This window comes from Myzus persicae, unplaced genomic scaffold (assembly GCF_001856785.1).
Source record: "Myzus persicae strain clone G006 unplaced genomic scaffold, MPER_G0061.0, whole genome shotgun sequence".
NCBI lineage: Eukaryota > Metazoa > Arthropoda > Insecta > Hemiptera > Aphididae > Myzus > Myzus persicae.
In genome coordinates, this window is record NW_019101783.1 from 320,826 (window position 1) to 342,807 (window position 21,982).

A 21,982-nucleotide genomic window follows, 5' to 3' on the forward strand; every position below is an offset into this window, starting at 1 on the left:
TAATAAAAAAGTTGATCCACTGTTGCTGTCATCGATGACTACGTCACTACGACGAACGTCGGAAATCACATTTTCGCTGTTGATTCGCAGTGTTGTATAATAGTAATAAGTTCGCTGTCCTGTAATGGGCTGTACGTCTCCATACATACACATTATATTGCAGGTATTATGATAACGATTTTTTTTCTGCCCGTTCCGGGTTTTTTTTTTTACTTGTTTTCTCATGTCAAAACTGAATTCGATTACCGTTGCCGGCGTGCGCGCACGTAATCGCGTACACCAAGTGGGCATACAAGTTGAATTATTTATGCGATTTTTGTAATATTATTATTCTCTGCGGTCTGCAGCAATTTTAATTTACTTATAGTCAAAACTAGAATTCAACTCGGTGATGTGATATGCAGTGGAAGTTAAAAATAATTGGATGAGAATTGTACCTACTGCAGCAGTTGAGGATAGTGGGACTTTTATAACCTTTAATATCCTAATGACCTAATGACTTTTAATATAATTGTTCGTTGATAGATTATACCAACAACAAGTCTATCGAATACCAAGATTTTCAAAACTAAAATTATACATAATAATAAAGCATACCTAAACGTTACGTAAGGTCCACTGTGGTACTATGTATTGCCGATTGTATAATTTCGCCTATTCTCCTCTGCGAGCTTGTCGATCGTCAAAATGTTGAATCAAGTGAATCAACACGTTGATAACAGCGATGACCTATAATTACCGCAGCAGTGTCGCTATATACGTAATAGCTATAGCACTGAGTACTAGTATACCCATAAAATAGTTAAACATTAACATTTTAGGATATCATCTCTTGATATAATATAATATGCTATATTGCCATGTGGCATTATTATAAACTATATAATGTAGCATAAAATAAGCTGTATACCTAGGAACATATAAAGTGGTAACCAATAGGTTACCTAGATGTACGATAAAAGGAAATGGTTTGAATAAACTCACAAATTTTTGAACAACATTAATAATAATATATAGTAGTCATTTTATTGCAATAAAATCATGTTTCGTTGTTTTACGTTTTTTTTTTGTTTTCGTTGTATGCATACAACAAAATTGTACAATAATTATAGGTATTTATACTATATAGACGGATACGCGTAATTACGGTAACCACAAATAAACACCTATTGTCTTGCACTTAAAATTACAATATCTTTATAAAATACAATAATAATATGATAAATCTTTATATAAATATTATATATGTTTAATAATAATCGGTAACTAACCTAAGACGGCTGTAATAATAATACGTATACGCACGCTATGAAATAAATTATTAGACATAAGAGACTTGTAAATTATGTACAATGTGTAATGAAATAAATTAAGAAAACTCTAAAGTATACCTATATAATATTATATACCTGTACAAATACAAATAATACGTTTACAAGGCGTGCATATATATATGATGTTGTATATAAAATCGTGCGCACGATATTATTGCCGCTCGTGTATATACGTATACGTGTATAATATTATGCTATACGTCTGTATACCTATATTGTATTATTTATGAATTCATCGGTGTACGTCGATGTGTACAGATATAATGTATAATATGTAGTGTGAATAGTATATAATTATTATTACTCTTAATTTGTGTTATTAATATTACATTGTAGAGATCTCGCATTGACAAGTATATATTTGCTATCCGTTGCCGGGCGAAACGCTTAGGAAATTCAATCGACTTGCAGTGTGTTTCGTTATCGGATCTCGTCATCATCACCAGAAGCTGAAGATGTTTTGGCCTTGTGGTTCTGCAAAACAAAAAACTTTGTATTGTGGTTCTACTGGGCATAATGTAATTATTATAATTATTAATATTTGTACTGTATTATTATGTATCGTCGGCCGGACTAACGTCTCTGAGGACTGAGTAGACCGACAATAATAGATATGGTAGGTACGAAAATCCATAAAACAACCAAAACTCGGCCTTCCGCATACCTACTTAGTTTAATATTATTCAAGTGCTACAGCTATACATATATATATATATATATATATATATATATATTATCGTTACGCGGGTGGTCGAGTGAAAAATCGTTATATTATAGTAGGAATATAATACAGTATCGCGTCGTAACTCGTAATCATTATACGCATTATAATTCGGCCGCCGAAACTCTCGAGTATAGTTTCACGGGGGCATCGTATCACAGTAATAATAATAATGATAATATTCGGCTTTGAAGTGTCCCGGCAGAATTCGTACCCCGAACACTAATATCCGGCCCGAACTGGCTCCTCTCGCCGCGTCCTATATACGCGTATACTCGTAATAATAATAATAATAATATGTAACTTCAGAGCTGCAGCATCTCGCGGCTCGGCCGTCTTCATTAGCGGGCGTCTATCGTGTCTCCCGCTGCCCTCTCCGAGCGTTTCACAAAGGGGTTGTTTCCGGCGAAGGGTGGACGCGGGATCCGCGCGCGCCCTGTCCGAGACCGTTCGCCTTATACACATTCAATAACATCCGCAAAAGACGACTTATATCGGCTGCCACTGTATAATATATACATGTATATGCGCCTTACACTCCTGGCAGCAGTTTCTGCGGTCGGACGTATTATTGCTGCGATCGCGCCCTTTGAGTTCGGGTCTCTCATCCAAATTAACCTCTCGTCACGGGCCTGTTCCCCACCCCCACGACGATACCTCCGCGCACCCTTAAACACCGGCGGCTACCGAAAGCTTTCTGTGTGCTGTTGTACCGCTGCAGCATTCCTGCCCGCATCCCTCAAGCGCATATAATATATAATTACCAACTACCCCCGTCGTCCCCGGCGGAGTCAATAGAGCGCACAACAGTCATCGTAAAGTGAACTATATATATATATATATATATATATTATTATATTACACGCATAATAATGTGCCGTAGTGCTGTACTGTGGAAACTATCCGAACAATTCGCTAACACTAATAATCCTCTAGCCAGCAGTTCGCCACTAATATATATGCGATTTATATGGGCCACAGCAGACCGTATTCTATCTAATGTGTATAGTAATAACCGTAAACGTCGGCGATGACCGTTTGTGACCCAAAAACCGTTGAAAACAACATCGCCAAAGTATATATAATACATAATTGGGCGCGACGTATCGGCAATATATGCGCTTGCGGGTCAGCTATTCGCCATATATTCGGAGAATGCGTACCGAATTTTCCGGCGGCCAACTTTCCGAAAGCGATTTTAGAGGTTGTGAACTTGTGATGACTGTCGTCACGTAACCGTCGAATAAGGACGAACCGATTTAATTACAGATCCTTATTGGACTTTGACGCACAATCTTCGGGCGTTGGACGGAATCCAACCCTGCATAATCCATTCGCCTGAAATGTGACTATTCTATGGCCAAAGTCCATACGCACGAGCAGTGGCATATTTTTATCGACATATTACAACGGTACAGTGCGAAAATATATAACGGTCGGAATAAACTATCGAGAAAGTCCTTTCCATTCAAAAACGCACGGGTTTTCACAACGATATTGGAATAGATCGGAAAAAAAATTGCTCAACTATTCGCAATGACGACATACGTCATTATTGCGTAAACGAAAATTTGCCATATGTACCCAACACATAGACATAGGTATATCATTATAATGTGTGCGTGTGAGTAGCCTGGTTTCCAGACGATGGACGCGTTTTCAAATAAATTTGGACAATTTCACTAAAACGCGATTAATATCGAAAAGCCAACACGCCAATGAGCCACTCGTAGTGAGTATATATTAATATCATAGGTGCCAATTCAACATTAAAATTAATGAAAACACTTACGTTTGTTGTTTCCACCGGGGGGCACGAATCCGAATCCTGAAGCTCCCACAACCACGCCGCTGGTTTCGGAACCAGGTTGGGTGACAGGGAATAGAACTGGACCTGTAATATTTTCCCAGAAGAAGGGAAAATGGGGCAAAAAAAATCGTTAAGTTAATTTCGTACACCTTTATTATCATCTTTAAGACTCACCTCGGTTTTCTCTAGGGTCTCGGTTGCCAGACTGTTGTTCGACATTGGACAGGAAGTCGCTGAACTCGAATTGAGCTGATGCGATCATCAGGTGGCACAAGACGACGCACAGTACGATCAACACCTGTAAACAAAAACAAAATTGTAAAACCACAAAATAATATTATCATATCACGCATTATAGTATTAAGTTTATATTATTTTCAGTTCTGTGAACATGTCTATGTTTAAACGAATGTCTGTAGCAAGACATTTTTATCATTGATTTTCAACTTTTGAAGTTTCAATTATTATTTTAATGTACCTATTAAATATTTTTAGAAGCTTTAAATAATACACCATAAAAGTAAAAAAAGAAACCTTTTATTACGGAGTTACAGTGATATTTTATAAAATAATTTATGAGCAGTTACAGTGGCTATCGCCCGAGCGTGATAAATCCATTCCGCCAGAAATCGATTGAAACGTGTTTTCTTCTAAAGGTCATGCAAAGTAACACACATAATATAATATGGTTATTCGCTATACCGGAATAATATAACAATATCATATATTTTACGATCATTCAATTTTATTATACGATGATGGACTGCCCGAGGAGCTATAGGATTCATCGAACCAGGAAATGATAAATTATAATTGCAGTGTTGCGGTCCATCATTATAATATATTTAATTACTTATTAGAGATGGCCGATACTTTTATTTGAGTAACCCTCAACACCTTGATACTTATTAGTACACATTTACTATAATACACAGAAACAGAATAAATGAATCTAAAATGTTTCTGTGTTATTGATTTCATGATTGTAGGAAAACGCCACACCAATTGCATTTTCAGTCTCCATCTCAACAACAAGAGTGCATAATATCAAATGTACGTTCAGGTTCAGCAGTTTAAATATCAGAGAGAATTTACCTAGCTATTATCAAATTTCGAGTAAAAATATTTTCTGCGATTCTTCGTTATTTTTTTGTTATTTAAATTTAATATTGTGTAAATGTACACTAATCTATACTATTTAAATTTGTTCATTCTAAAATAGTACATTATAACAGTTATTGTGGTGCATATGAGGTGTATGGTATCGTACAAAAACAAACATTATTGTCTGTGGAAATTAGGAGATATAATATAAATAAATGTTCGTTTATAAAAATGCCATTTTTTTGTGATGTACCGACTTAGGGAGAGTTGCAATTAAAATCGCCTCATCCTATAATGATCGTTTTCATTTAACCATTGTTATTTGGTGAGGAAACTGCAGTTTTTGTTGGATTTTGGAAAACTATCATAGATACAGGTAATACTGGTGTTACGAGTATTGCAATATGTAACAATCGCGTAGTTGTCGTCATTTCAGTACTGTAATACTGTAACTGCCTAGTGCATACCCACACCGCGTGGCAAGTCCTGCGTACCCAACTACCTACTTATATATATTTATCTGCAGCCTGCACCTTATAATAATATATTATACGCGATACACACAATATAATAAGTAATAACATATAATAATATGACCCGTGCACTATTATTGCATCCGCACGCTGCACATTGCAATCCGCATAATATAATCGTACAATGTACATAAATATATAAATGTTTATTATTAGCATCGGTCGTCGTCGTACGAGTGGCAAGTAGAGCGCGTAGGCATTGCGGGGCCAGTGAGTTGTGTAAAAATCGACGGGATCCGACGTAAATTTATGCGTAACGATTTTCGCTCGTGTCCGTTTTTTACTTAGCCTTTTTATATTTTTTCTCGTTTTGTGTTATTATTATACGGTAATATTTATGGCGCCGCGGACGCGATAAGTATACATATTATTATGCATGTGGACCGCGGGTGTCAGAGGCGTTACCGCGATCTTGTTAACAACGACCGACCGGGGTGTATACCGACCTGTAACGACCGGCGCGGAGGTATATTACATTTATATACATATTACAATGCCGTATCGACGACAATATAATATATAATAATATATAGGTATATGTGTGTACGACGTACGTATATAGGTGTCACTGGGACGGACGTGTATACCTACAATTTTTAATAAAAGGCTGCTCCCACGCGTAAAATGTCTGCGGCGCCCGTGATAAATGGACGACGATCAAAACTAAGCGACGATAAGGCGAGAGAAATACGAACAAAACGAGTACTTATAGAACTATCGGATTCGTATTGCCAATATATAGGAATATTATTATTATTATTATTGTACAGTGTACACTCTATACAGTCCACGTATATCGGCGTGTCGATATTATATGTGTATAATGGCTCCGATCGCCATTAATTTAAAACTAAGAAAAATAAATTAAACTTTACCCGTATAGGTTAGAAAAGTATACTTTTATTTGATACAATTATATTTCTTCCGAATAAAAACACACCCTTGTTATGTTACAAATGAGACAAAAAAGTGGTACTATTATACCCATATCAAATGGTATTTATTAAATTATACTATACGCTGGGTTGCCGAAATCGTATTATCATATTTGATACTCGTTTTAAGCCCGTAACAATTTCGACCCTTTCACTAAGTACATATAAAGGTATGTTTCTAAAAGCTCACCCAAACACACTTATAGTTTATAACTATATACGACAGCAGTGCATGAAGTTATGTACAATATATGTTATACAGGGCGATTGAGAGAATTTCGAAAAGCTGACCGACTTAACAATTTGACATTAATCGTGGGAGGATGTATTTTATATTATATACCGTTCGATTGCCTGTTATAATATATCGTACAGAGGAGCAGTGCCGGCGTGTGCATCATATGCCACGCGGATAACTGTGTATAATATATGTTTCTGGCATAAAAATAAAGATATTATCTTAATATTCTTGAAAAATTGTACTCCTCGTTCGGCCTTACAGTCCTATTTGTCTAATCCATGTACGACTATCGATTTTCTATCGGTCTTCACCGTGTGAACACGTTATAGGTATATTATGGCATTATATGAGGTATGTGCGAGGTACACGACGCCGAGAATCGGTCGTTCAAGAATCGCGGGCGAGCGTGCGTCCGGCGAAGCGCATCGCCAGTTTCGCGTCTGCCCCCTGGGAATCCATATCGCAAAATATATGGCAGCCCGAAGATTTCACGCGGTTGTTATAATACTATTCGTGTGCGTGAAATCGAATCACAGACACGCCGTGTTTAAAAATCGTACAGTATAACGCAATAAACACATACTTAATAATAATGTATGTGCACACAAATTATTTTGTTGTGTGGGTGACTTAAACGTTGCACGGGCCTGTACTGCAAACCATTGAGACGTCGTTAAAAATATAACACAGCTTAAGCGTATGCGGCTCGTCATTGTTGTGTTCTCGTCGGGCAGATAGAAATGGGAGCAAAACACATTTCGGGGTCGTCTAGACGAGGTGTAAAGCGATAAAAATCATCGGTCGCGGGCTGTGCATATGTTATCATTGAGCGTTATTTGAACAATAATATAATAGGATTATGTTACGAGACGATCGTTTTCAGTCTGACACCGTGACGAAGACGACGACAATAATATACGTCCGAAATTATATTATTATGTACGCATAAATTAGGGTAGTTATTTATAAAAATATCATAATCATTCGTGGAACGACGATAATGACGAAAACGGAACATTGAAAAGGTTTATCCGATCCGTATGAGCCAGAGTGGGAGGCTCAAAACAAGTGGTTACCAACCATTTTTTTACTTATAAATTATAATATTATGTAATGTATTATAATATCATTATACATTTTTTTTTTTTTTATTCAGAGGGTTTTAGACAATATCGCCATAAACGGTAAACAACAACGCTAAACTCTCGTCTCGTTATATATATATAAATATGAAATAAAACACGTCGTCTGCTGCAGTGATACTCAACGTGAAAATCGTCAAAAACGCGATATTCAGCGCTGTCTTGTAGAAAACTGGTCACGTAACAGTACGCGTTTCCCGTCTTACGCTTCCTATACATAATAATATAATGTACATTATTATTATTATTATACATTGCAGCGGCAGCGCAGTAAATCGAATCGAAAACGTGTCGTTAACGATTTGTTTGTCGCCAAAAACGAAAGTAGAAAATACCGAGCGTGATTATTCGTACATCAATAACGAGTATTTATACGCGTGCGCACACGCAAACCATATTCGTGATTTTTATTTTATACACTGCCCGCACTTTGTCGTTAAAAACGCGGAGAGTTAAAAAATATATCTGGATAATTCCGCAATCGTGTATAGGTGTAGTAATAATATTGATCGGATATAAAAGTCCATTAGCTCGTCGGACACGACTCGTTAAATATTTATATATGAACCTATTATATAATATAAAAATATTTTTAATCCTTCGTCCGGATACTCCGAAGACGCATAAAAATATGAAATTTAAATTTAACGCTCGAGTGTTTTACGCGGTGCACTGTAGTTTTTTAGGGTCACTTTCGCCGAAACAAAAGTATAATATAATATTGTGATATTTACATATTATATAGGTGTGTGTAGTATTATGTAAGTGTGCGTACGAATTCTTTCGGAAACGGACTTGAATTCAATAATATACAATATGATGGTAGATCGGTAATACGACGCGTGACATTTTATTATTATTTATCGAAATATTACGCGGTGGCGGAGATCGCCTGCGGTCGCGGTATACTGTTCTTACCTAGGTACCTGTAACATAATAATACGTACGAGTGCAGCGTTTTATCCGTCGCGTGTGACATTATATCTCAGTCATTATCGTCATCGTTGTCGAAAACGATTTGCCGTGAAATTGCCGTGCGCTCTTTCGCGCTACGTGTATAACATTGACACACAAAACCGAAAACCGCCGTTTCCATGGGGCAATGTCGGCAAGACTATGGGTACAACATTATTATTGTTATTATTATCTGCATATATACGCGTATCGTCGATCGTCGTTCGAGATCTGTACAAACAACCTTTCCCAACTACACAATAATAACGGTAACACAATGCCCATACGACGTATAGTAATATATATATATAATATCATGTTATTAATTATTATCATTATTATTATTATTATTATGCATTGTACAAAGTCCACCTATATTATGTGTATAATGTGTCGCGTTGCCACACGTCCTGCGTACGACTGCACTCGGACGTCTTACGATCGGCTAGAAGAAATCATTTTTGAATACATATGTTCGATCATCGTACAATAGGTGACATGATTGCAAGGTGAAGAAAATTGTGCGGCTTGAATTGTCTGTTAAACTTGAAATGGCTGATGATGCGGCGAAATTGGCTTTATTACATAGATCGTATAGTGTAGGAGTAGTCTGCGGGGTGTGACTCGCAGTGGGTAGGTTTGGAAATCCATGATGGTGCAGTACTGCAGTGGATAATACAATAATGTGAGGAAGGCCGTAAATAGCACTCAAAAGTAATGATTTGTAATCAGGGTGCTAAATTTTATCTGAGCTTATAAAAAGACGTTTAAAGGTCTGAATCAAAACATATTACTTACTATTCGAGGAAACTGATTAATGTTACATTTGTAATATGAAAACTTTTGCATTCTCAAAGTTGTATATTATGTAATATGAATACAATTAATAAATCAAGCGGCATAATGATTATTCCATAAACATTTAAAAAAAAAAAAACGATCTTATTTTCACAAAAAAATCGAATAGCGATCACCGTACCAAAGTTCGACTCTCACACGTCATCTCCTATCCATTCACCACAGTATACACATCGTTGCGTATAGGACCTTTAAGGTTTATCGATCACATGCGGCGTTGTTAGCAATAACCACGCAGTTGACTATGCTCGTGTTTTATTTATCATTTTCATTATATTTATCTCATTGCGGCGCCGAGTGGTTATAATATGACATATTAAATTATATACCTGAAGATACTATAGAAATGCGGCTTTTTCGATTTCCGCGCTCGTAACCTCCCGCCGAAACGTTGCCGGATCGATCGCAAACCGGTTGGACGCGCTCAAGAAGATAAAAACAAATAAAATACGTAATTATTTAACGTTTTACTCGCGTAATAAATCGCGGAATGGATAAAAAAACGAATTAATACTTTTTATTTTATATTATATTATTACGAATGTGGCGTAATATATTATGTAGAATATAATATTTATGGAGTCGATGATATTATTAAAATTTAAAAGCATAATATTCTGCAGTCTCGCATCAGAGTTGTATTATGAACCTATATGTACGTCGAGAGTAACGAAGATTCACGCGTCTGTCAGTCACATTAATATAATATATTATAGAATTGTAATACATCATTAGCCCTTAGGAGGATCTCACACCTATTTTATATTCGACTTTCTTTTTTTGCGATTAGTTGCGAATTCGGCGATCGTCAAGCTTAAAAAATGATATTTATAAGTACCTATACACATTAATATAATATCGACGGTGAAATAATTCGCTGAAAAATCCAGAACTGGACCAGTGCCAAAAATAACTCAATTGATTTAAAAACGTGTCGCAAAGTCTCTAGGTGTACAAAGAATAATAATATGATATGTCACCGTTGGCGTTTTTTTTTATCATTCGTGAGTATGCCAATGTACTAGGTAGATTACACATTATTTTTTTATACATTTGTGTCGAGTTTTATAATATAGTGAAATTATGTAAATTTTTCAATCGGTCTTCAGATGTAGTTGATTGTACTGTCGTTTTATACTCAGGGCTCGCCCTGTTGTAGGTATAATGAAACTAGGTAATAGTTATATTTGGAGACTTAAAGGATAACTACTTGTCGTAATCACAGTAGAAGTCTACCATCGGCTATAGGTAGGTATATATTGTGTAATATGAGACCAAGAGCTATTTGTGTTTTTACTTTTTTTTTTTTTGTAATATTTCCGAAGATAAAAATACATACCTGAATAGAGCGTACAGTGTGCTAATTTTGATCGATCGTCATCTTTACAAGGAACGGTTTCGATGGGGATATGTTCAATGCGTATTCACCACGAATGATTTATAATATTGTATGTTTTTACATATATTATTGTGAGCTATCAATACTTTAGATTTCAATCTAACCGAGGAATGTATTTGTTTCATTAAATTTATAATTATATACTTTATACACATGTATGATGGACAGACAACACTTGAAAACGCACACATATATAACTACTACTCATATATGACAATTATTATTATATATTATTATTACGTGTTGCTCAATAATATAATATATATTGTAATATTACGTTACTCGTTTTTTTTTTTACTAGGTAGTCAACTATTAAACGATATTTTTCGAGCTCAAATGTTGTACATTTTTATTTTCAGAAATGTCATTGTCGGCGACGATTAGAAAAAAAAACAAACCGCAATCGGAGCGCTGTAAAATATGTAGGTACATTGCAGAGGTGCAAATGAAATACACAGATCAGAGGGAGATCGGCGAGCATCGTTTGCTGAGCAAATGGAGTATAATACAACATAATATTACTTTGTGATGATTACGACCGTAAATTGCCGTCTGTTTAATATAACACAATGTTATAATAACGGTAATATATGACTTGATAACGAAGTCTCGTTTCAACTGTATAGCCGCGTACGGCCTCGGACGTTTGACGGCGAATGAGCAACGAAATCTTCGCGGGACGTTCGGGCGGATAATTTTGTCATTTTGTAACACGGGTGGGAATCACATACATGTATAGGTACCATATAGGTACTATTATATTTGTACTTGGGACACAAGCGCATACCGTGAGTGTGTGTCACGGTCATATTATTATATTATCTACATGTAGAATAATGTATATAACATAATAATATTGTCGAGTTTTTACGACAAGTTCTTACAACAACGACAACAACGACGACGAATTTCGCGTTGCCAGAGAAAGTCCTAAGGGTTTCCTAGGCGCCGGGCGGACCTATCTGTACTATATATATTTTATAGGTGTGTGTGTGTGTGTGTGTGTGTGTGTGTGTGTGTGTGAGTGAGTGAGTGTATGTCGAGTGTCGGGTATTATATTATTATTGTATTCAATTGGTGGACACATACGCAATTGTTCGACTGGTCAGAAGAGTCGGTGAAATGTATGGCCAACTACTATATACTTCCATTCATCGCGTGTTTAATAATAACCGAAACCGTTTGAAACACAATAAATGACACAATTGGAAACGCGATCGCGCTTAAAGCGTTACTATATAGTGTATATTTATCGTTTGTATATAATAGGTAAGTATGTAGTTATGTCAGAGTAAAACATAACATATACTTGTAATAGTGATTGAAATATTTAATGTAGATAGCTGGGTACACGTCTTGTACTCCGCGATCATTAAAGTAATTATATTTTCGTCTGGAGAAGACTGCGCGCAGAATGATGTACTCGTTTATAGAATATTTCATTCCGAAAGATTTATCGATTTGTTTCAAACGTCCTCTTCGATAAAGAAATCGAATCGACACTCATATAACATAATTTATAATTACTCAAGTAACTAAATCGATAATAATATGATCATTAAAGACAATAATATAATATAATGTTACAGTTCAAGTATTGAATGCACATTTCTCACAGTACTTTCATTACAATTTTTCTAAATGTATCTATTAACTATATCATATATATATATACCAGCTACGTCTGACAATTCTCCGCGATTTGTAAACGACATATTTTAAAAAATTGACTTTTGAAGGACGCGTGTCAAGAATTAGTTCCGGTAGGTTTAGACTTTTAAAATATTTGCCATTCTCGCTGGAATTGATAAAATTAACGGTTCGTTACCACGAGATGAACAAATATAACAGTTTCATTGAAATACTGCAATCTCGGGAACTCGAAATGTGTACTGGAAACGTTTCGATAACCTGCTGAAGTTCAAAATAGTTTAAAGCATTATTACAAACAATAAAGTGAAATATTGTTTTCTAAATCATATTTTGTAGGCGTTGAAAACGATTTGAATGTTGGTGTCTATAGGTTTGGTCTAAGTACGATGAACTGTGTCGATGCAATAATATAGTAACCACCTATGATACTTCAAGACTCGAAAGACCGCGAAAGACGTAAAAAATTTTTTGGTTTTGAATTTCTTAGAAATTTTATAACGAACGTGTTACAGAATAATATTATACTCCCCATTGCTACGGGCCAACTATATCTGCACGACACGTAATTAAAGTATTCGTTTCGCAACGTCTCGTTTGTAATATTTTGAATATCTAAATCGATGCGTCCCAAGCGTTGGTTTGTCGTCTTAATAATGTATTATATTTTATAATTATCTACGGTTCGTCACTTGACGCTCATTATATCAAATCGAATGAAAACGAATCTTATTCGATACGGCAGTGACGACGAAATGTGTAATTACGAACGCGTAATTATATTATTGTTTTATATTACACGAAATTGCAGCAGACTACGTTTGTACGATATAGTCTTATCGGACGAAATCTCTCGTTTGAGGAACGTCTATGTAGGTGCCTATAATAATATAGGTACTGCATTACTGCCTACTGGCTACTGTTCAAACAACGCACGATAGTAATATAATACGTATACATAAGAGGTAATCTATCTAAGTATATGTAATCATTATATTTCGAAAATTTTAACTTATTTTTACATAATTGTAAATTGCAAAACAACAAATACAACATTTTTGAAGAAAAAAATTATCAATTTTTTTATCATTATCGAGTTTTTGACATATAGAATGAAAAAGTGAATTTAATATTCCAAAGCTGCAGAATATTTTTCGGAGTATTTGAATACTTACACAATATGTGCAGTTAATTGGCTATAAATTTATAAATTAATGTTATAAGCTTATCACTCGTAAGTTATTTAGTTGTAACTAAAAATAGAGTAGAGGTAGTTACTTAAAAAAGTAAAAACTTACGAAACGATAACGGCGAAAACATTTTGTAAGAATCTGATTACCTAAGAATAATGTTTTCAAAAAAGTCATAACTTTTTTGAAATAATTAGTGCAGACAGTTAAATGCATGCGTACATTTTTTACTGCGTGGCATGACGACGTGATCGTCTGAAACGAGTTGGCTACTTGGCTACTTTGTGAAAACGTCGCGACCGGTACCTACAGCATAATATAATATCTCTATGTTTACCTATGCAATAAAAATCATAATATAAAGATCGTTATTCCGTCAGACACGCGTGATAAGACCCGAAACGCAGACGAACCCGGCCGTGATTAACGCGGGACGGCGATCGCGTCTAAATAGATCGTCGAGGGCACGTGACCAGGATTATCGCGATGATGTCCGTTTCTCTCCTCGGACGGCGGCGGCGGTGCGGTGTCGAAACCCGTATGGAAGATCGCCATTTTTAACGACCGCGACATCGTTGTCGTCGTCGTCGTCCGCGGAGACGCAACCGGTGGCGGCGTGTCCGCGGGATGTTTATAGGTATAGGTACGTGCCATTATCGTATGATTATAACCGTTGTCGTATACCGCGGTATCGTAACTTGTAAGCTTTCGCTCGGACGTCGTCGGCGACGTGCGTGTCTCGCGGACCGTCGCACCGGTTCCCGTGCGGTACCCGTGACACATTATGTTGTTTAATATCGCGTGTTTCGCAACGTATTTTCCGCGGCCGATTGGAAAAACCAAAACGTTTCGAAAGAAACAACGCCGAGCCCCGGGATAACTGCAGTTGTACGCAGGCACCTGTGATCGTGGCTAGAGCCAAACTTAAAATAGTTATTTAGCCATGGCTATGACGTAGGCGGCTGCTCGAGCAGTTGGTACACGCGCGCACGGGCGTGGGCGTACCAACATAGGACTGCACCGGGCGGCGTAATTATATCGCCACCGACGGTCGGCATTGATTGGTGGTTTTTCCGTCGAAAAGAAAACGCAGTGTCGAAACCACTGGCCAGGCAAAGTACCAACGCTAGCATGTGTGTGTGTGTGTGTGTGTGTGTGTGTGTGTGCTTATATTTTTGTCCCTCCACCTTGTCATGACGTCATAGGTGCTGCAGATCGCGTGATATTATTATGTCATCGACAGCCGTTAATACGTGGACATTATATTATTATTATTGTTATTATTAAACGAGTTGACGGCCGGCGTACGTGCGGCATATTAAAAATATATACACATGTACGTACAATAATGTACATAATAATATGTATAATATAGCTTTGCGGTGGCGTTTTTCACACGTGTCGGCTAAAATGCGAAATGTGTAATGGATACCATTAAATGGGATATTATTATCGTATTACGAGCGCGAGTGCAAGAGTGCGTGTATAAAGGACACGTTAATATAGAATATGACATGTTATAATATGTACAATGTACTTATAATAAAAATAATGTATAACACAAACCGAACTCGATCGTGAATTTCGCGAACACGCATCAGCAGCGATGTCATTATTATTAGAATATGAACACAATGAGTATAATAATTGTACGGTGCCCGGTGGCTTCCGAAAGCGTTTTTTTCTTGAAAATTATCACTTTTTATATCACTTTGTATTTATAGCGTTTATTGAGATCAAAATTTTTATTTATTTTTTGATCGACCCCAAAACTCCCAACGAGATCGGTCGAAGTGTGTTGTATAAGTCATAAGTCATATGCCATAACTGCAAAACACGCGTGGTTGAACACTCTGTATGCGTACGCGGGCCTTATGTGGGGGAGCGTGATAAACGGGTTTATTCAAAGGCCTCGCGGATGTAATGGTTCAAAAGTATTTGGTCGCTACCAAATTTCTGCATTTTCTCGACCTATCGGTTCGGAACGTCTGTCCGATATGAACTGAATAATGTTGGGCATACCAGCGGTGAATTCGTATCATAAATCTACCATCGGTTTGCGCGTATCGTTCAAAGTCGAATGGTGAAAAAGAAATGCCGCTCTGTCCGATTTCGTTTCGGGTGGTACGCGCTTCGTATATTAACAACGCAATATCGATTATCGGATGATCTAATATTAATAATATTATGTACAATGTAGGTACTATCCATTGCACATAAATGCACTAAGCAGCCTTGCAGCTTAAAACGATTAATGAAAACGAAATAGTTTTCACGTTGTGAAATACTTAGCTACAATAATTACACTGATGAGCGTTCGAATCGTTAATGTGCTATTTTTCGAACAGGAGAAAGATATTTATAATAATCATTGTTATTATTGTTAAATCAGTAAATTTTAAATAAAAGTACGACTTGCCCAAAACTTTATAAGTATATGTATACAGTGTATATAGGTATTGCTCTGAAGTGCACGAAATTTATTTCCTCATTCCATGGTGTTTACCTATGTTAAACTGCGTGCGTGTATATGCGTAATTACGTAATTATATAATTTCATTGATATCGTTTAAAGACCAATAAATAAATTGTAAAGTAAAAAAAATGCGTATTAATAACCACGTGTTGCGATTTCTTGTGAATTGTATGAGTTATTAAATGTGCATTTAACACGAATTAAAAATATGAACAGACAACCAGATTTAAATAAAACTAAAGGACACAACAAGCGAAATATGGATAATGTTTTTAATGTAATATCATTTTATTTTATTTAAAAATTTTCCGATAACTTTACTTTTATTCGAATTTGTATTTTTACCGATTTTCGGATAGCCGGTCTTGTATATGTATATGACCACGCTTATAAATATGATAAAAGTTTTTAAATAAATGTAAGTATACAAATACTATTATTAATAATCGTTTACACTCACCCTTTGTACGGAAGCCATTTTGTATATTTATTTATTTTTTGGCGTTCGCCGCGGCACTTGCAGATAAAACGTCGCTGGGGAAAATGTGCAACAAAACCTGCAACCGGAATTGGGCGCCGGAAAATATAATAAATATTATATTATGTATAGAGGTACAACAGGTAGCCGTGATATGGGTCGTCGTTCGTGACGGTGACGGAGATGAGTGGCGTCGTGCAGTAGTGGTCGCGGTGTACAACAGGTATCACACTGCGACAGCGGAGCGTGAGTTTACGATATTTATATAATGTATATACAGAAATGTACGAAAACAATAAATAAATATAAAAAAACTGGTATGGAGGTAAAATGTGTGTACGGTTTGGAGTTTGGGTAACTAGATACTAGGGTTTCGGAGGCGATCCGTTTAGATTATATAGTGGCGGGACGTTCGGTTTTCGCCGGGCGGTGGGAACGTTGCAGTATAGTAATAATAACATTTTATTATTGTGCGCGTTCCTATAGTCGGCGGAGGGGTGGGGGCGGCTCGAGCGAACCGTAGGAAGAAAAATCGCGGCACGGAAGAGCGCTAAAAAGAGGTGTACCGTATCCGTAGTCAAGGTCTTCTCCGGTGTGCGGCTGCAGATACGCCGCCGCCGCGCCGACCGGTTCGAATGGTCGGCGGCGGCGGTACCTGCGACGGCGACTTTGACGATTTATGTCTTATCTTATTACATTTTTTCACCATAAAACGTATAGAGTATACTATATTTATATAATACTGCGCCCAATTATAGTTACTTATGTATATATATTATATATATACGAATTGTTTTTTTTTTTTTGGTCTCCGAATAAATTCGTATATTAGTGTGTTGTGACTATAATATCATAGTGAGTATATAGTATTTAGTTGGTGTTATTCCTTTGATGGCGATATTGCGACATAGCTGTGTATATTAGCCCACCTACAATAAATTGTCATTATTATATTCTCCCGGAATTGTATAATTTCGTCGTTTCGAGATCCTCCCGGGATTGGAATTCTGGGAGAGAGAAAATTCTCCGGTTATTATTATATACTCGAATATCCAAAACATTAGCGTGGGCAACATAATATTATGTTTGATTTGTGTCTATATACCATAATATTTTCGTCACAAACCTACTTAGTACTTTACGTGCATATATAATGCGACTATTTGACAAACCGTTAACGATAGGTAACGTATAATTTTAGTTTTTACATAAATTTTAGGTATGTCCCTTAATGCAATATGTGTGTAAAGTATAAACGAATTATATTGTTCTACGGTGCAGACGAGAACAATTTACATAGGTTCGGCACTGTGTTATGATATTGACATATAGGTAAGTATATCATACATCCGTGGTTGACAGTTGTTATAATTAAAAAGGTGCTGAATTTCACATGAAAACTGGAATGCGCACATGCGCAAAACAAGTTGCTAAAGAAATATATAATTTGTAAGTTCTCGAATCATATTAAATACTGTGTAATATACGCTGTAAAACGATTGAAATACCCTTTAATTATTGTATTATTAAAAAATACAAATACCTAACCATACGAAAACTAAAATATTAAAATAAAGTAACACAATGCGTGAACCTATACAGTATTATGATTTATGACCAAGTAGATGTCCTAAATCAATCAGTTCAAAAAAATAACGTTTTTGCAAAATTATTTTTATTTATTATTATTTTCTTTTTTACTTGACGTTGATTTATTGTAATCTTCCACTTATTATATTAATTACGTAAAATATAGGTATCCGTTGATCTTTAATAATGAGTATTATTATACAAACTAAAATAAAACTTCTTCTAAGTTTTTTATTTATTATTAAATTTTTTAATCACTTATATTTTCGTAAAATTATGCTTACAATTATTAACAAACGTTTAATGAAAATGTTAACCATGAAAAAAGTTATTAAATTTAATTAGAGTTTTAATTTTAAATGTTTTTAGAGAACAACAAAAGAAATTAGTTACAGTAGAACAAACATTTGTTGTAAAAATAATTAATATTATGTTTATGGGCTTGAATATAATATAATCCGCTGTTATTTATTATCTTTATTTTCAACACTTGTCGGTATGAAATATTCTTTCCGCAATAAACTTCACGGATGATTTCCAATAACTTGGGATCAAACATAATAATTATTTAAACTTCGTGATACATGAGGTACATTTTTAGGTTTATTTCCTGATCCATACACATTAGATCTTCAGTAATACTTTTTATGCATATCAAATTGTCTCGTTTGTACCAAATAATAAACATTTTTTTCCATCAATTTTTGACGATATTAAAAAAAAAATGTGTACATTTTTGACAAAAAAAAATGATAGGGTTATGCATCATTGACTAATTAAAATTAATTTACAGGTAAAATCAAAAAACGTTTAGCAACGAATAATTTACCGACTGAGTGAATAATTACTTGAAGGTTACGGAGTCGAAGCTACCTAGGAACTAAAAATAATAGTTACGGGATCGAGTTACAGGAAATACACGGCCAAGTTCAAAATTGTCTATTTAACATTAAGCCAATAATAATATCCGTCTTCCAAGTCCAAGGAAGCAATTACCTAGTGAATTACGAATAACAATCTGATTACTGATTGGTGGTGTGTTTTACTTTTACGCTCGGTTTCGTCTGACAGTCATTATTATCACTCAATCGATTAAACTATAACTAAGGTCTAGGGTATTTTCACCAAACGGTTTTCGCGAACAAACGGTATGGTATGGATTATATAATAATTATAAATACAATGTAATTATAAAACGGATTATCGAAAAAACAGACAATATTTTTTTCATGAAATCCGTCCACAGTAATAAATAATAATAATTTTCGATGTCATCAGAAATAAAAAGTCGTTACGATTGTCAGTTTCCATGTAATGAAAGGTACATTATTATCTCAAAAATAATAATAATCAAATATAAACCATACCAACGATTTTTTTAAGCACCGACCTCCTTGTACGAATATCGTCGTTTTAATATTATATAATGTATAATTATATTCGATAATTCGATAATAATATATTAATACGTTTTAGTACACATACCCGCAGCGGGCTGGGAGATTTTAAATGCAATTATGTACATTTTCCAAATATATATAATCAAATAAAAATAATAATGATAACATGCTATAAATCGTATCTGTACGGTCAACGAGACGTGTTTTTACCTTTATGTACTATTAATAATACTGATACTATACTATATTTAATATTTGTGTTCAGCTGCAGCTTCGGTGGCGTAAAATAAAAATCTGGCAACATATAAAATTGTTCAAGAATATTTTTATTCACGATGCCACGTGGACGTTTCCGAAAGTACAATACATAGGTACCTAATACTAATTAGTGCTGGCGGGTACCTATATAATAATGTATAGGCACCTGTTGTACGTCGGGAGCTGCTCGCATAAGTCACGCATTAGTCAATAACGAATTGTCGTTATATTCCTCATAATATAGATTATCTACATATCTTCGGTTCACTGCTCATTGAGGCTGCAACACATAAACATATTATAATAATAATAATAATAATAATAATAAACGCACCGCCGCCGCGTGTATCGCCGGCGCGTGCAAGTTCCCCGTGTGTTAATGTCATAATTTTTGAAATTACATAAACTGTAATCCATTAAGCGACCACGCGAGTGTGTGTGCGTATTTGTGTGCGAGTGTGTGCACCGCGTATTTGTACATTTCGACTTATAAACACATACCTACCTACCTAATAATATTGAAAACGTAGGTCCGCCAAAATAAATAATATGACACAATAACGCGCGCGAGCCGTGTTGTATATTATTACACTTTAATTATAAAATGTTATTTCGTGTGTGTGTAAGACACAACGATATTTCTTCAATTTTACGAAAAAAAAATCGGAGGACGCGGTGAAATAAAGATGTGTTCATAGTATATTTTAAACATAATAAATATTATATTGCATAAACGCATGGGTCCGTGATCAAGAAACGTGTACCTACTTGATATACGTGTACGTTGATATTATTATAGGAAAATAATGAATTATTATGGTTATGGTTATGAATTTATGATACTTGGAAGTTGGAGTAAATACGACATAGTTTTAAAGACCAGTCGGTCTAGGTGGAATTGACTTACATGTCCATTCAAATACATATACACGATCCAGCTCTCGTAATTAAAAACTTTAAATCATACTGTGTTTTACAATATTTTAATTTTTAATATACATAATTGATATGTGCAGATATCAATAACAGTATTATGCTATAATTTCAGTTTCAAAATGGATGAGATACTTTTTTTTTAGAATTATTTAAAAACGAGTACAACTTTCACGTGCGAATTAAAGAAATGTAATTCACGGCATAAATTAATGCAATTTATTTTGTGCTATACACTTAAATGTATCGAATTTAGCATTTTGTTTTTAAGCAACATTTTTTCAATAATATTATCTTATTAGGTACTTTACATGACGAATTTGTTTTTGTTTAGTTAAATATTATCAAACAAGAGAATTAAACATGACTTATGTGCTGTATACAGTATACATTATACAATGTATAATACATAGTAATATTTATACAAAATAACGCATATTCAATTGAGGGGAACAAACTCAAATAATTAATTCTAAAATACTTTATACGTAAATAATATAAGTAAGTCATAATTAAATTGCAGTAATTTAATTAAATATTAATATACCTTATATACCTTCACTTAATATTTGATTTTAGTGTTCGCCTTGTTTCAAAATAATGTGATTTAATTACAGACGAAATATTGTTTTTGAACTTCATAAGAATATAGTTGTTGTCAGAGTTTATTTCTATACGGATTGTACGTTTGTACGTAATCGAATATCTTCAAACTATCTGTGGATACAAATTACAGGAACGGTATCCAGTCATTTAAAACTTAAACTAAGTTATAAAAAGAAGAGTGCATCATATCTCAGTCATCAAGGAACAATAATGTACGATCGATGTATATTTTTATGTTATATAATTGTATATTTCCGTCTTAAATATAATAAATGTAAATTAATAACGGTTAAACGGTGTATAGGTACGATAAATATAATAATAATAATGCATACTTAGAACTTTACAACTTTGCAATTGGAACATACTT

The 21,982-nt window shown here is 34.9% G+C and overlaps 1 protein-coding gene across 1 annotated transcript; it reads right to left on the reverse strand.

The window, feature by feature from the left end:
• Positions 1-1,557: 1,557 nt before the first annotated feature.
• LOC111030384 lies at positions 1,558-17,197 on the reverse strand. Its single transcript, XM_022309837.1, has 4 exons — positions 16,808-17,197; positions 4,040-4,163; positions 3,848-3,949; positions 1,558-1,808 (listed from the first exon to the last, which is right to left on the reverse strand). Exons 1-4 carry the CDS (start codon positions 16,823-16,825, stop codon positions 1,774-1,776), a joined length of 279 nt encoding a protein of 92 aa, XP_022165529.1. The 5' UTR covers positions 16,826-17,197; the 3' UTR covers positions 1,558-1,773.
• Between the last annotated feature and the right edge of the window lie 4,785 nt (positions 17,198-21,982).

Bases quoted from the DNA above. Each gene is read 5' to 3' on its own strand.
- LOC111030384 (XM_022309837.1), bottom strand. The intron at 3,950-4,039 runs GTGAGTCTTAAA...AAAATATTACAG, and splicing joins AGACCCTAGAGAAAACCGAG to GTCCAGTTCTATTCCCTGTC. The intron at 1,809-3,847 runs GTAAGTGTTTTC...TTTGTTTTGCAG, and splicing joins CCCCGGTGGAAACAACAAAC to AACCACAAGGCCAAAACATC.